The sequence below is a fragment of the Cervus elaphus genome, chromosome 8 (assembly GCF_910594005.1).
Source record: "Cervus elaphus chromosome 8, mCerEla1.1, whole genome shotgun sequence".
Lineage (NCBI taxonomy): Eukaryota > Metazoa > Chordata > Mammalia > Artiodactyla > Cervidae > Cervus > Cervus elaphus.
The window spans coordinates 10607885-10625126 of record NC_057822.1 but is presented as its reverse complement, the minus strand read 5'-3'; the positions used below and the strand labels follow the sequence as shown (position 1 = coordinate 10625126).

The window sequence follows — 17242 nt, the reverse complement described above, 5'->3', positions numbered from 1 at the left end:
CCAAGTATTTATTGAGTTCCTGCTGTGTACCTGGAACTCTTCAGGGCAACATCTCTCTCCCTTTCATATCCTGGCTTCAGTCATGGACAGTCTGTATTTAGTTTTCCACATGTTTATTATTTCATCCCCAGGAATGTTTACACATTCACAGTGTCCATTTACTACTTCCAAAAGAAGAGTCTAGTCCTGACCTCGTGATATCTACAGGCTTCCTGCTGATTGATTGGCTTTTTTCCTTTAATATCCTGTTGTTTCCCTAAGTTAACCATATCTAAAACCAACTTTTCTTTCCACCCTTTCTGCTATTCATTATCCTCCAAAAGTAATGCCGCTTTTCCTACAGTGTCTCAATTCTTGTCAGTTACCCACCTGTCAATGCAGGAGACATAAGACACGCAGGTTCAATCCCTGGGTTGGGAAGATCCCCTTGGAGGAGGGCATGGCAGTCCACTCCAGTATTCTTGCCTGGAGAACCCCATGGACAGAGGAGCCTGTCAGGCTACAGTCCACAGGGTCACGAAGAGTCGGAAATGACTGAAGCAACTTAGAGCGCACACTATTTTTTAGTATACCTACACACAAAACCAGAGCAGTCATCTTCAATTTTTTTTTCCTTACCCAGCCCTGATCCAACCATTCCTGGAATTCTTTCTTGCTTTTCCTTTTTCTTTTTGGCCACACCACACAGCATATGGATTTCCGAATAGGGATTGAACTGTGCCCCCTGCAATGGAAGCTCGGAGTTTTAACCACTGGACTGCCAGGGAAGTCTCTGCTTTTTTCATTTTTTATTGCTAACTTGTTGGAAATACTTCTGCCTTATATCCTGCTAGATTTTTAACTCCCTGAGTTCAGCTAGTTTGACTTAACTCTTTTCTTTAATATTTGTTTTTCCTGTCCATGCACCAACACACACACACACACACACACACACACACACACACACACACACACACACACACACACACACACACACACACACACACACACACTAGATTTTTAACTCCCTGAGTTCAGCTAGTTTGACTTAACTCTTTTCTTTAATATTTGTTTTTCCTGTCCATGCACCAACACACACACACACACACACACACACACACACACACACACACACACTAGATTTTTAACTCCCTGAGTTCAGCTAGTTTGACTTAACTCTTTTCTTTAATATTTGTTTTTCCTGTCCATGCACCAACACACACACACACACTAGATTTTTAACTCCCTGAGTTCAGCTAGTTTGACTTAACTCTTTAATATTTGTTTTTCCTGTCCATGCACCAACACACACACACACACACACACACTGAATTATATTTGGCTTATGCTAGATGCTCAGTACTCTTTATAAAATAATTGATCTGATCAATTAGTGTCTTCCTACTTGTCACCAGTATCAATATCAGTGGAATTTTTTTAAGATGTGTTTGAGCTGTGCATCATACGCATTTTTTACAGCTTTTTTAAGGTTTAATTGATAAACAGTAAACCACACAGGTTCCAGTTTATGACCTGATAAATTTTGTCATGTGTGTGCCTATGAAACTACCAAAAGTTCCCTTCAGATATTTTAAAGAAAATGTGATTTTTTTTTTTTAAAGAGAGATATACTCAGTTTTTAAGCTGGGAAACTGTGTAGGATATGTGCTTTTTTTGTTCACGCTTATCTATCCTAAAAAGCACTACCATCTAGTGCAGTGGTATATAAACTTCTTAAAGTGTAGAATCTTTCCTTCAAAAATTCTATGCAGAAATTCTGTACATAAAGTAGGAGAAAAAGAATATTATAGTAGAAAATGGACTTTGTGTGTACAATGCATGGGACACTTCCCTCTCTCAGCCTTACCCTCAGCATCTCCTCTTGACTCTTGGGTTTCCACAGAAACCATTGGCTTAGGTGGAAAACCGTATAGGTAGGTAAACGAAAAGTCAAATTAATGTTTTAAGGAAATAATTGTGAGAAAGGGACATGAAAGTCTTTTGTGTTGAAGTTCATGTTTTGCTCTTTCTGAGTCTTGTTTTCCTCCCTTATCCCCTTTGACCTACAGGACTATCCCACCTATACCATCCTTGGTCAGAGTCAGTACCAAGCTTGCTACCCCAGCTCCAGCTTTGGGGTCCCAGGCCAGACCAACAGTGATGCTGAGAGGACCACCTTAGCAGCAGCCACATACCAGACGGAGAAGCCCAGTGTCCTGGGACCTGCCGCTGCCGCTCCCAGACTGTCCCCTGGTAAGCTCTGCAGCTCTAAAAACTTTGGCTTAAGGGCATTTCATCCAGCCGGTGATGTTGAAGACTATTTTGTTCTTAGACGTCTAAGTCACTGTTCTGTGCTCTTGGCTTTCCCTCTCAGGTGAGGGGTATTTTTAACACTATCCAGACTGTGATGAGTCATTGGCAGACTGAATGTAAAACTTGATGTTGTGAACAAAAAAAGACCAAGAATGAAAAGACTTTATTTCTGACTCCCACTCTACCCTCCCTGTAGCTTGTCTCAGAGAACTTCAGAATCTTAGCACGTTTTGTAGTAGTTAAAGAAGTCCAGTTTTAGTCTGTGCATCATTTGGACTTCTGGTTACACCTCAGGGTGGTAGTTCTTAACTTTTTCTGTGTCATATATCCCTTTAAGATTTTGAGAAAAGCTGTGGTCCTTTTTCCCCAAAGAAATACATAGAATTTCACCTACAAATTTAAACCTCTACCTTGGCAATGAATCAGTGAATTATGATGTCCAGATTTTAATATCCTGACATAAAGACTTACACTTTCAGTAAACATATGCACATACTTTTTATTCATCTCTATTTTTCATAAGAATTTGGTGGTTTGCTGTTACATCCTATAATTTGAAGGACTGTTTATCGTTAACACTGATGCATTTTTAAAAACAGTGGTCTATACAGAGTGAAGTAAGCCAGAAAGATAAACACTAATACAGTATACTAATACATATATATGGAATTTAAAAAGATGGTAACGATAACCCTATATGCAGGACAGAAAAAGAGACACAGATGTATAAAACAGACTTTTGGACTCTGTGGGAGAAGGCGAGGGTGGGATGATCTGAGAGAATAGCATTGAAACATGTGTATTATCAAGTGTGAAACAGATCACCAGCCCAGGTTGGATGCATGAGACAAGTGCTCAGGGCTGGTGCTCTGGGAAGACCCAGAGGGATGGGATGGGGAGGGAGGTGGGAGGGGGGGATCAGGATGGGGAACACGTGTGGGGGGATCAGTTTGGGGAACACATGTAAATCCAGGGCTGATTCATGTCAATGTATGGCAAAAACCACTACAATATTGTAAAGTAATTAGCCTCCAACTAATAAAAATAAATGAAAAAAAAAATAATAATAAAAATAAGAAAAAATAAAAACAGTGGTCTGCATCAACTAAAGCAGTTTTCTGTGCCTCTTGCCTCTACTAGTCTTCTAAATAGGTGGACATCCAGATGGTCACTGCTTCAAGCCTGCATAACATTGAAATCATTACATGCGTTAATACCTTAGTTTTTAATTCATTTCTCTAAATATCTTTGTTCTTCATAACAGTTTTAACTTTTTAATAATGGAGAATGTCAAAGGCAGAAGTTGTCAGAATAGTATAGTGAACCCTTATATATCTGTCATCCAACTTCAACAGTTAACAACTCATAGGCAATCTTGTTTCAGCTGTGTGTGTACTAAGTCGCTTCAGTCGTGTCTGACTCTTTGTGACCCTATGGACTGTAACCCGCCAGGCTCCTCTGTCCATGGGATTCTCTAGGCAAGAATACTGGAGTAGGTTGCCATTCCCTTCTCTAGAGGTCTTCCCGACCCACAGATCGAACCTGCATCTCTTATATTTCCTGCATTGGCAGGCGGGCTCTTTACCACTAGCATTACCTGATGACCTAGTATGTTTCAACTATACTTCATCTAATTCCTTCCTCAAATTCCAGGTCTCATGCCTCTAAAAGATAAGTGCTTGATAACATAACCACAATGCCATTATACCATTAACAATATCCCATTCAACAATAATTCCTTAATGCCTAAGGGTATTCATATTTCTAGTTTTCTCATAAACGTTAAGAGTCTTGTTTTTGTTTAAATCCAAGTAAGGGCTTCCCTTGTGGCTCAGCTAGTAAAGAATCCACCTGCAATGCGGGAGACCTGGGTTCAATCCCTGGGTTGGGAAGATCCCCTGGAGAAGGGAAAGGCTACCCACTCCAGTATTCTGGCCTGGAGAATTCCATGGACTGTATAGTCCATGGGGTCACAAAGAGTCAGACACGACTGAGTGACTTTCACTTTCAAGGTCCATACATTGTGATTGGTGGATATATATTTTGTTCTAACCTATAAATTCCCCCATCTCTTTTTCTTTCCCGTGTAATTTATTTGTTGAAGAAAGTAGATTGTTTTGTCAGTATCAGTTCAGTTCAGTCGCTCAATCCCAACTCTTTGCGACCCCATGAACTGCAGCACGCCAGGCCTCCCTGTCCATCACCAACTCCTGGAGTCCACCCAAACCCATGTCCATTGTGTCGGTGATGCCATCCAACCATCTCATCCTCTGTCGTCCCCTTCTCCTCCTGCCCTCAATCTTTCCCAGCATCAGGGTCTTTTCCAATGAGTCAGCTCTGTGTATCAGGTGGCCAAAGTGTTGGAGTTTCAGCTTCAGCATCAGTCCTTCCAATGAACACCCAGGACTGATCTCCTTTAGGGTGGACTGGTTGGATCTCCTTGCAGTTCAAGGGACTCTCAAGAGTCTTCTCCAACACCACAGTTCAAAAGCATCAATTCTTCGGTGCTCAGCTTTCTTTATAGTCCAACTCTCACATCCATACATGACTACTGGAAAAACCATAGCCTTGACTAGACGGACCTTTGTTGGCAAAGTAATGTCTCTGCTTTTTAATATGCTGTCTGTGTTGGTCATAACTTTCCTTCCAAGGAGCAAGCATCTTTTAATTTCATGGTTCAGTCACCATCTGCAGTGATTTTGGAGCCCATAAAAATAAAGTCAGTATAAATTTCACCAGTTATAAGCTTAGAGGGTAGCTTGCTGCAACCTACTGCTTTCTGTATTTTATTTAAATTGATAAATAGATCTAGGGTGGTGGTTTTCAACTGGAGGTGGTTTTGTGCCTCCTGCTTCCATCCCAAGGCCCCCACACCCAGGGGTATTTGGCAATGTGTGGAAGCATTTTTGGTTGTCACACTGGGAACGGGGTGCTCCTGGCATCTAGTGGGTAGAGGCCAAGGATGCTGCTTAACCAAACATCCTAAAACATGTAGGATGTCCCCTCACAACAAAAACTGTCTTGGACCAAAACGTCAGTTGTACCAAGTTGAGAAACTGATTGCAGGCTTAATTTTTTGGGTGGGGGCAAAATGACTTTACAGGTAAGTTTTTTCATTGTGGAGGAAGGCATACAAATTCTAGTTATGACTCTTCATGCTGTTAGGTCTGAATTTCGAAATTGCTTAAGTAAAGTTTGGTTTCGCAGCCTTTATCCCTGCAACATGATTCTTAAAGGCAGAGCGCTTGCTCTGGTTGTTATAGCCTGTGACTACACTGGCAATACCAGTGTCTTACTTTTCCTTTTCAGGAGACCCTTCTCCAAGCCCGTCTTTGACCCAGACCACACCAAGTAAAGATGCTGATGACCAGTCCAGGAAAAACATGACCGGCAAGAACCGGGGCAAGAGGAAAGCTGACGCCAGCTCTTCTCAGGACAGTGAATTGGAAGTATGGGAAGAAACATATGAGTTACCACCTGCTTTTTTCTTTTCTCTTTTCTTTAAGTTTCTCAAATATATTTCTGAAACTCATGGAGATTATGTAGTTCTATGTTGTGTACCATTTAATTCCTGAGCAGTAGAAAATGAATTGGCCAAGTGTGAAAAGAGAAGTGTAAAAACACATTTCTCTGTGCCCACATTTTACCATATCACTTTCAGATCCTTTTTACCAACAGCATTGAAAAAGCTTTTTCAAATTTAGGTAGCCAGGTAACTTTTTAAGGGAAAAAACAATCAGTTCTATATTCCAGAGGAGAACAGGAAGAATAATGCATCATATTCAAAAAGCAGAGGGTAGCACAAGTAATGTCATACTGTTCTCCATTTCAAAATCTTAGAGTAAAATGAGAGAACTAAAGTGCTATAGGCCAAGTTTCTGTGAAACCTGCAACCAGATCTGGTATTGTAAATGAGGTTGACTCTCACTTACTCTCTAAACCCTATAGACATTTATTATGGATGTACATTTGGCTTCATTATTAAAAAGACTAGAAAGCCATACAAAATTCTAATAATAATGGAGTTTTGATACTAATCTTTTTGTTTTCTTTCTTTAATTTTTCTATAATGTGATCGTTTAATGAGAAGAAAAAGCAATATTTAAAAATGAGTCCATTGACAGTTGTTCATAAGACATTGGTAAATTGAGGCTATGTTTGGAACCTCTCTTCCCTGTTGTTACTAGCAGAGTGGGAATGGGCAGGGAGAGAAAGAAAGAAAATCTAAAGACCTGATGTATTTCATGGAAAAACTGAGAATTCACTCGTTTTTTTTAAATTGTGGTAAAGTATATATAAAATTTACCATTTTATAAGTGTGCAGTTTTAAGTACATTCATAGTGTTGTTCAGAAGTTTTTCATGATTACAAACTGTGTACTCATTAAGCAGTAATTTCCTATTCTCCCCTTCTATTAGTCCTTGGTAATCTTTGTTCTACTTTCTGTCGCTATAAATTTACCTGTTCTAGGTATTTCACATATGATTCCATCATACAAAATCTTTCCTTCTGTGTCAGGCTTATTACTTCACCTCTGATAATATTTTCAAGGTTCATCTATTCTGTAGCATGTTTCAGAACTTCATTCCTTTTTATGGCTGAATAACTCCTTTGTATATGTATAGCACATTTTGTTTATCCATTCATCTGTGATGGACACTTGGGGTTTTTCCACCTTTGAGCTATTGTGAATAAAGCTGCTATGAAAACTGCTCTGCTCAAAAGTATCACTTTGAGCCCCTTTTCAATTATTTTGGGTATAAACCTAGGAGTAGAATTGCTAGACCACATAGTAGTTCTGTGTTCAGCTTTTTGAGGAACCACCAACATGTTTTCCAAATGACTACACCATTTTACCTTCCTACCAGCTCTATACTAGGGTTCCAATTGCTTCCCTTCTTTGCGTTTTCCATCCTAATGGGTATGAAACGGTGTCTCATGGTTTTGATTTGCCTTTCCTTAGTGACTAATATTATTGAGCATCTTTTCATGTGTGAATTGGTCATTTGTCTATTTTATTGGAAGTAATGTCTAAATCCTTTGCCCATTCTTTAAATTAGGGGGTTTTGTTTGTTTTTGAATCTTAGGAATTCTTTATTCTAGATTTTAATCCCTTGGCAGATATATGATGTACAAATATTTTCTGTGCATTGTCTTTTCATTCTCTTGATGGTATCCTTTGATGGTTAATAGTTTTAAATTTTGAAGTTCTGTTTTTATTACTTGTGCTTTTGGTATTATACTTAAGGATTTAAGATTATGAAAACACCTATGTTTCTTCTAAGCATTTTATTATTTCAGCTCTTAAGTTTAGGTCTTTGATCCATGTTGAATTAATTTGTACATAGTGTGAAGTAAGGATCTAATTTTATTTTTTTGCACATGGATATTCAGTCCCCCTAGGACATTGTTTTGGAAATGCTTTCCTTTCCCCTTTGTTCATGGTATCCTTGCAGTAAATAATAATAATAAACTGACTCTCTCTCTCTCTTTCTATATATATGTATATATATGTATGTATATGTATATGTGTATATATATATATGGGTTTATTTCTGGGCCCTCTCCTTTGTTCCATTGGTCTGTGTGTCTATCTTTATGCTAGTACCACACTATTTTGATTACTGTTGCTTTGTAGTAAGTTTAATATCAGGAAACGTGAGTCATCCAACTTTGTTCTTTTTCAAGACTATTTTGGCTCTTCAGGGTCCCTTGAGATTTCGTACAAACTTTAGATTAGTTTTTCTGTCTCTTTAAAAAATAGTGTTGGGAAACAACAACAACAAAAAAAATAACAGTGTTGGGATTTTGATAGGGATTTAGTATACAAGTCCTGAACTATCAGTTAAATTTATTCCTAAGTATTTTATTATTTTTTATGCTTTTGTTTAATTCCTTTTAGGATTATTCATTTCAAGCTTATAGAAACAGCTGATTTCTGAATTCATTTTAGTAGTAATTTTTTGTGGGTTCTTGAAGGTTTTCTCTGTGTGAGATCACATCATCTGTGAACAGAGGTAGTTTTACTTCTTTCTTTCCAGTTTGGGTACCTTTTTTTACCCTTATTCTGGCTAGAATTTCCAGTACCATGTTTGAATAGAAGTGATGAACACAGGCACACTTCTGTTATTCCTAATCTCAGGGGTGATACTTTCAGTTTTCCACCATTGAGTATGACATTAGCTATAGGTTTTTTAATATGACCTTTATCATGATAAGGAAGGTGCTAGTATATTGAGTGTTCTTATCATGAAAGTGTGCTGAATTTTGTCAAATGCTTTTTTTACATCAGTTGAGATGACCATGTGGGTTTTTTCCTCTGTTCAGTTAAAGCAGTATATTACATTGATTTTTTTTTTTTTCTACATTGAGCCATTCTTGCATTCTGGGAACAAATCCCACTTGGTCTTGATGTATAATTCAATGTGCTGCTGAACTTTGTTTGCCACTATTTTGTTGAGGTTTTTGCATCAGTGTTCAGATGAGAGATTGGTCTGTAGTTTTCTTGTCTTGTCTTTATCTGACTTCAGTGTCAGATAATGCTGGCTTCACAGAGTGAGTTAGGAAGTATTCCTGCCTCTTCAGTTGTTTGGAAGGTCTGAAGGATTTTGTTTGGTAGAGTTCACCAGTGAAACCATCTGATCCTGGCCTTTTCTTTCTTGAGATGTTTTTTATTATTGATTCAACCTCCTACCAGTTAAAGGTCTATTCAGATTTTCTTCTTCTTTTTGAATCAGTTTTGGCACATTGTGTATTTCTAGGAATTTGTTGTTTTATCTGGATTATTTATTGGTGTATAACTCTTCATAGTATAAAGGATTATAAAATCCTTTTTATTTATTTAAAATTAGTATTAATATCGCCACTTTCATTTCTGATTTTATTAATTTATGTCTTCTTTTTTCTTAGCTAGTCTAACTAGAAGTTGTCAATTATATAGATCTCTTCAAAGAACCAACTTTTGGTTTTGTTGATTTTCTCTATTTTTTCCTACCTTCTGCTTTTTCCTACCCTTTTCTAACCTTTATTTTTTCCTTCCTTCTGCTGGCTTTGTCTAGTAGCGTAAATTGTGCACTTTGGTTATTGATTGAGATATTTTTTAAGGTACACATTTGGAACTATAAATTTCCTTTGGGACTTCCCTGGTGGTCCAGTGGTTAAAACTCCCAACTTCCAATGCAGGGGGCACAAGTTCAATCCCTGGTTGGTTGGGGGACTAAGATTCCACATGCTGTGCAGTGTGGCCTTAAAAAGAAAAGAAAAAAAAAAAATGCCTTCTTAACTGTTTCCACGGCATCCCATAAATTTTGGTCTGTTGTTTTTTGGTCTTCATTCCAAGGTATTTCCTAATTTCACTTGTTATTTCTTTTTTATCCATTGTTTGTTTAAGATTATATTAATTTTCACATATGTGTGAATTTCCCAGTTTTTCTTCTGTTATTGATTACTTGTTTCATTCTACTATGATTTAAAAAGATGCTCACTCATTTTTTAAAATATTTCCCTCATTCAGCGGGTATTTCTGTGGGACTTAGATGAAACCATCATCATCTTCCACTCCCTTCTTACTGGATCCTATGCCCAGAAGTATGGAAAGGTAATTTGAGTCTTTCTTCCTTTGTTATAACTGTCCCTCTTTATGTGTGCAGGTAATCAAGATCACTGTCTCTGTTATCTCCATCTTACATATTGACCTTCCACTTCACATAAAACTTCACCTGGTGGCTTATATATACCAGGCAGACTACATGGTCAGGCAGAGTTGATAAAGCTGGGAACTAGACCTCGGACTATTACTGAAAAGCTGAAGTTGGTGGAGGGTGGTAACAACTAAGTATGGGACTGAACTCAAAACAGAGTAGAGTCTCAGGATTACCTGCTCCAAAGACTGATCTGTTATCCTTTACATCACATGTGACAGTCCAAACTGAGCATTTCATTTAGCTGAGAATCTGCGAGATCTGTACGTTTAAAATATTAAATAACTTTCTAAAATAGATTGTACAGCTTCTTAAATGAAAATGTACGGAGCAGAATTTAAGTTTAGTCATCAGTTTTGACAGAGGGATGAGCTGTTTTTGAGGTACTGTCTGTATATTTCTATACTAAATTACCTCCAGGTTCCTTTTTTTTTTTTTAAGTTTCTATGAATAAATTTTATAAAAATATCTGCCTCATTTACCATCCTACTTTATTTCTTATTGTCACTATTTGTTTCTATTAGAAGTATTTTCCATAGGCTTTTAGTATCTAGGCTGGTAAACTGACATAAGCTTATATACTCTATAACAAGACTGGTTATGAAAGTATATAAAATAAGATCATACCACCTCTAAGTGAAGGTCTGATAGTTCCTTTTAAAGCTATGTGCATTGGTTTTCCTACAAATATTTCTTTACTGATTTCCTGGTTGTTTAGATTGTCAGATTACTGACTTCCGGTGTTATACTGTGTGTGTATGTATTTGTGTGTGTGTGAGATAATGAGTGTTACAATAGCAATATTTTAGCAATAGTTAGAATTTCTGCTGAAGCAGGGAATTTTTCCAAAAATTGTTTTTTGGTTTTTTTTTTTACAGTGGGTTACAGTTCTGAAATTTTTAACTTTGCACAATGTAAGCTTCTTATAACTGTGAATGAAATTGCATCAGTAATAGTGAGAAGCACTATTGTGGACCAGTGTTTTTTTGGCCTTGACCTTAAATAATTTTGACACATTTAGAGGTAAGAACTGATGGTGTGAGTGCCAAGTCAAACAAACTCTCTTATTGCCTTTCAGGACCCAACAGTAGTGATTGGCTCAGGTTTAACAATGGAAGAAATGATTTTTGAAGTGGCTGACACGCATCTATTTTTCAATGACCTAGAGGTATGCATTTTAAATTGTTTCTGTGCTTCAGTGAAACACTTTGTTCCATAACTTATTTATTGAGACTGTGATTTTTGCTTTTAGAGGAAGTGTGGTTAAACAGGGTAGGTATAGGGAGGCCAGCTGGGCACTTAGGTGTACATAGTCTTAAAGAAATAGTTCCTTGGTTAGGTCAGCAGAGTCTTGTTTCTGGGCTTCAGTTTTATTGGCTCAAAAATTTGATTTTGTTAGCGTATTTGAAAGTGATCTAGCTCTAGGGGCAGTACCGTCCCATCAGGTAAAGCACTGATAGATAAACCAACATTCTGATTTACTCATCTATATTAAATAATATATAGAAGGTGGCATTGGTTGTACTCTTAATTATATTTTGACTGTTCTTCAGTTTTACCTTCTTAAAAGATAGCCTCTTGATTTGTCACATCTGTAGAGGGCTACTCTTAACTTGTATTTTGTACCTGCTTATTGTCCATGTATAGGTAAGCCATGAAGTCCAGATCACTTTCTGTTTAGGTGGAGGGAAACCTGAAAACACTGAGAGCTTCTTGGTTAATTGTTCTAGCTTTGACATTCCAGTTCATCTTTGAGGTAAACATGGTGTAGTGGAGAAAGCACAGGACTGGGAGTCAGGACCAGACTTCGAGTACCAAGTTAGGAAAGTTATCTCCCCATTCTGGGCCTCAGTTAAGCAGTTATCCTACACAAGGAACTAGTCACAGTTGTTCTGTCTGAAGATGGGAATGCGTTGCCAAGACACTGAGGTAGAAAGGACCAGATTTGTCACTTAATGTCCTTTTGAATTTTGAACTCTGCACGACGTATATTACGTACTTTTTTAAATAGTGAAAATTTTAAAGCAAAATGATCACAAAGTAATCCTCTTTCTTTTCAAACAGTCTAGTTCTGCTCAACAGACAATTCTCCAACAAGTTAAATTAGTAGGCCTCGGCACTCCAGTACTTTTATGTAAGCTCCACAGTGCTTTAATCTTCCATCAACTTCACATGTTGATATATTGGAACATTGTAGTTTTTATTCAGCAAACATTTATTAAAAACATACTATGTGCCAGTAATTGTTGCCAAATTGTATTTGTAATGATTTTCTAGACATAGTCCTCACTCAGGACTGAAAGTTCTGTGAAGAATTTGACCTGAATGTGTTCCTGCCCCCCAGGTCAGTGGTTCTCAACTTTAGGGGGCATAGGAATCACCTGGGGAGCGTGTTAAAAATGAAGACTCTAGGACTTCACTCACAGAAATTCTATTCAAAAATATGCATTTTAAAACATCTTCCCCAGCGGATTCTGATGCAAGTGGACACCATGGCACCGCCCTAGGTGGTGTCAAAGGAATAAATCTGTCAGTTAGGCAGTGGGTGGCATTTTACCTCAGTAGTAGTGTAGGCTTAGAGGAAAGAACCCGTGGATCCAAATTGAAAGACCTAAGCTCCTTCTAGTTTCTTTCTGCCACTCACTAGTTTTATGACCTTGGGCCAATCATTTTATCTCACTTTTAGAATATGAGGAGACTGACTTAGGTGACCTCTTCTAATTCGTAAGTTTGAATTTACAAATTTCCATTTCAGTCATTCTCAGTTTTGATACTGCACACACTCTACCAGCATCGTTTTCGTCTGCAAAAACTTACTGAGTGCATGCTACGTAAGGGCCCTGGACTAGACTAGAGGGTTCTAAAGGAGACGTAAGATGTGGTTGTGCCGTAAGAGGCCTACACTGTGATAGAACTTGCAGTCTAATGTAGGACATAGGCACACCTGACACCATAAGGGAGCTTCTGCTTATACCCATGGGCTGTGGCGAAAGTGAACTGTTGAGATCAGAGCATAACTGAGGGTTGGTATGGTTAAGGAAGATTTCATGAAGACTGAGGAATGTAAATTAGGCCTTTAAAGAAGTTGGACAGCAATGGGGGTGAGATTGATCCTCCACACATGAGAAACCATAAGGTATTTCATCATCCTGCCATTGTTTGTGCTATTTTTACAATATGTCATGGTGATAATAGAACTGCTCTCTGGGATGAAATAATGGGTGGTTTTGTCTTTTAACAGGAGTGTGACCAGGTGCATGTGGAAGATGTGGCTTCTGATGACAATGGCCAAGACTTGAGGTAATAAAAACAGTGGTATCTTAAACATCAGTACACCTGTTATGCACAAGACACTGACTGGGTTCAGAGGAAAACAAAGATGATTAAGACATGGCCCTAAAAGAGCCCACAGTCTGTTAGAGAAGATAGAAACAAAGACAGGTGATGATGGCATGCAGTGTGAGAAGTCAAGTGACAGTAGAAAATGTGATGGGATATAGAGTAGAAAGTAATTCTGATGGTTGTGGGGAGCCGGTGGTGCCAACACTGGAGTGGCCTTCTCAACACAGTAGAATTTGAGTATAATCTTGGAGATTGGGTAGCATGATGGAATGAGACAAAGGCATTCCGAAGTTAAGGATATACTAGTTTCTCCTTGGCCAGATTTTCAGTCAAGAAAAGTGTGCTTCCAGATTGGTTAGTCTTAGATACAAATAAGCATCAGGTAATTTCACCAAGGAAGTTAAATGGTGGGTATCTGGTGGTGTCAAATGACCCTATGGAAGACAATCTTAAACATTAATATCACAGTGAATGCTAAACCAGGGAGGTCTCAGTGGCAAAATGCTTGCTCAGTCTCCTCCTGTCTCTCTTGGCTGCGGTCTTCTAGCCCAATAGTCTTAGCCAAGAATAATCCAAAAGTTTGTCTCTGTTATATTTAAAGACTTTTAGAAAAAAAATTGTCACATCTTTTCATGTTAATTTGTTTTATTAATGTTTATCCCTTTCCATAGGCAAAAAGTTTTTCCATGTGTCTACCCTAAAATTGTTTCCTCTGTGAATTCTCAACTCTAGAGCAGATCTGGACACATGAGTTAGTAAGGACACAGCCCTGCGGTGCCGAGGAGGAGGAGAGGTTTCCCTTCAGGAGCAGCATCCCCCGTGCATGTTGTGTCTTGCACAGCTGTGTAGGGCACCATTCTTAAGAGGTTTTACTCACCTTAGGACACAGCTTGGTCTGAAGCAGTTTACGATCCACTCTGAGCTCTAGTGCTCTTTTGTTTCTCATATACATGTAGCTGGGCTTCCCTGGTGGCTCAGACGGTAAAGAATCTACCCGCAATGTGGGAGACCTTGGTTCAATCCCTGGTTGGGAAAGATCCCCTGGAGAAGGAAATGGTAACCCACTCCCGTATTCTTGCCTGGAGAATTCTATAGACAGAGGAGCCTGGTAGGCTACAGTCCATGGGGGTCACAAAGAGTTAGATAACGACTGAGCAACTAAGCCCAACACATACATACGTCTTAACTAGTAATGGCCTATATTTTTATTGGCAACTTTTTCTTAAATATAGAATCTCACACTTATGGAATTCTCTTCTGTCTTTTGAACCAAGTTGTCCCTAATTCCGTCAGTCATTTTTAAATCTTGACTTAGGAAGTAGTCATCCCTTCCAGCTGTTTAACTGTAACAGTTGTCTATTGCTATGTAACAAATTACTCCAAAGCCTAGTAGCTTAAAGCAATTACCATTTATCATCTCATTGTTTCTGTAGGTCGGAAGCTTGAACGTAACTTAGCTGGGTAGTTCTGAATCAGGGTCTTTGAGATTAAAATCAAGATAGCTGGAGCTAAAATCATCTGAAGGCTTGAGTGGAGCCAAGGACCTGCTTCCAACCTATCATGTGGCTGATAGCAGGAGGCCTCAGGCCTCACTGTGCCCCTTCACACGGCAGCTTGAGTGTTCTCACATGACAGCTGACACTTAGAGCAAGCCCTGTGAGAGAAGTCTGGTCTCTAAAACCTGACACCATCACTCCCACCACGTTGTGTTTGCGTTCAAATACAGTCCATACCTGAAGGGAGCAGAGTTAGAAGAGAGGAGTAGTGGCCCATGAACTTAATAAACGAGTCAACAGATCTCTGAAGAAAAACATTCCCGTTTTCTTAGTTAGAACTTGGGGTTCATTCCTCCCATTATTTTTTCACATTTCTTCTTTTTACATAGTTGCAATCATATTGTGGGTATGTACAAAAAAATTTATATTCTGAAGGCTTTTTTTCACTGTAAGATACCGTCTATCATTAGTGAAAGGATGGTCTATCTGAAGCCAACCTCTAGGGGATGCTGATGCTCGAACTGTTCTGCCCCTCTTGCTCTCCCTCTCCATCCTTTCTTTGATAGAAGTAACAGGGGTGAGATGGCAGACCGATGGAAGATGGCCTCTGACATACAGAGATTAAGGAAGAAGAGTCTCACGGTTTTGATGTCAGATACCGATGGAATAGGACAGAGAATCTCAGGTGGCCTTCAGCCTAAAACTCTGTGCGGTATAGATTTTCATTTTCATCACCCTCTCTCTCTGCAGCAACTACAGTTTCTCCACAGACGGTTTCAGCGGCTCCGGAGGCAGTGGCAGCCATGGTTCCTCTGTGGGTGTCCAGGGAGGGGTGGACTGGATGAGGAAATTGGCTTTCCGTTACCGAAAAGTGAGAGAAATCTATGATAAGCATAAAAGCAACGTGGGTGGTAAGTGTGGCATATAACCAACTAATATTCTCTTTTGTTCTGATTTCCCTGTTTTCCTTTCCAGGGTTTACCTTAGAGCTCCCGGATTATGAATTTGTGACACAATGGCATTTTAACTCTGTATTTAAACAACGGGGTCTGATTGAAACCCTGTGGGGAGGAACCTCTGCATTCCTCATGGACTCTTCTTAGCATAACTTCACCAAGTTCTCTTGTTCTTTTTAGACAGCTTTCCTTTTTAAAGGAAATGTGTTCCATAGATTATGTTTGATGGCATGTGTTTTTTCCAGACTCACAACTACTGTCAGTAATATTTAAGAGGTTCCCATATTTTTGGACAGATTTATCTAGCCATCAGGCCAAGTCAGGTAGAACTAGCGACCAGGTTTATAGTGGATGGAAAAACTAGGTCCAGCTTGATAGTTTGGCAGTATCCATGCGCTGTAATTTGAAGGACCTTGGCCGTTCTTTCTGCCCAGATACGTCTCACACATCAGGTGCCATTGTGCCTGAAATTCATATATTTGGAATTAATTAGCCATAGATTGTTCAAATGAGAAGAGACATTAGACAGCTAATCTAAATCCTTCATTTTGGATTTGAGAAAACTGATGGTCCATCATGAGGATCACAAGGACAGGTCACATAGCAAGTTAGTGACCATACCACAGCTGGACCCTTGGTCCAGTGCACTTTACATTCATATAGACCTCTCTTTAGTGACGTGCCCTTGTGAGAAAATATTAAAACTCTGACCCATCACCCTCAAACACTTACATAGACACAGAACGTTGTGTGGAGTTTCAGGGATTCCATGGACCGCCTAGAAGTATCCTGCCGCGTCAAGAGAGGCCTCAGAGCCAGTACTTTTTATTTTGGCAATCATGTCATTTTGTTTTTTCTCTCTCACAGATATTAGCCTTTCTTTTGTTAGTTTTCATATGCAACCTATGTGTCTGGTCCATTTTCTGCCCAGTGAGTGTCTCAACCTGGTTTCCTGAAGAAAGTGCTTTATAACCCTCTTTGAGAATCCCTGAAGCCTACCCTGGGAAACATATTAAAAGTAATATCCACCTGTATCTTTTTTTTAAGTGAATTAACAAAAGTGCTACATCATAGTAGTTAAATCTATGACATAGGCATGCCTGTGTATGTCATACATGACATAAAAATACTTGTTTGGTTTTTGTTTTATCAGAAATGTTGAAAGTCATCTAATTGTAGGCTTGCATTTTGAAACCATCAGTCTGAAAATAAATTATAAACTGTAATACTTGAAATGATTTCTGTTTTTATGGAGTACTGGTAGTAGAATTTCTTTACCTTCACTGTAGAAAAATTAGAGCCAGATTTATTATTTGAATATTCTAATTCAAGTATCTGATAACATGTTCCCATCAGATGAACTCTTTTTTGTTTTGTGCTTAGTTATCTGATCTTAAAGCAGTGCTTCAGTCTCTCATCAGCTGGAGTTGTTTCAGAACTAAGGACAGTACAGATG

At 38.7% G+C, this 17242-nt stretch overlaps 1 protein-coding gene across 3 annotated transcripts in view; it reads left to right on the top strand.

Annotated features, from left to right (window-relative positions):
* The window catches only part of EYA3 (EYA transcriptional coactivator and phosphatase 3), an 89359-nt gene that overhangs the window by 58193 nt on the left and 13924 nt on the right, over window positions 1-17242 (top strand). For all 3 annotated transcript variants that reach the window (XM_043909430.1, XM_043909429.1, XM_043909431.1), the window contains 6 exons: window positions 2049-2232; window positions 5602-5741; window positions 9806-9889; window positions 11071-11160; window positions 13234-13292; window positions 15581-15741. In XM_043909430.1, coding sequence (XP_043765365.1) covers window positions 2049-2232; window positions 5602-5741; window positions 9806-9889; window positions 11071-11160; window positions 13234-13292; window positions 15581-15741 — 718 coding nt within the window. The remainder of the gene's footprint in view (window positions 1-2048; window positions 2233-5601; window positions 5742-9805; window positions 9890-11070; window positions 11161-13233; window positions 13293-15580; window positions 15742-17242) is intronic.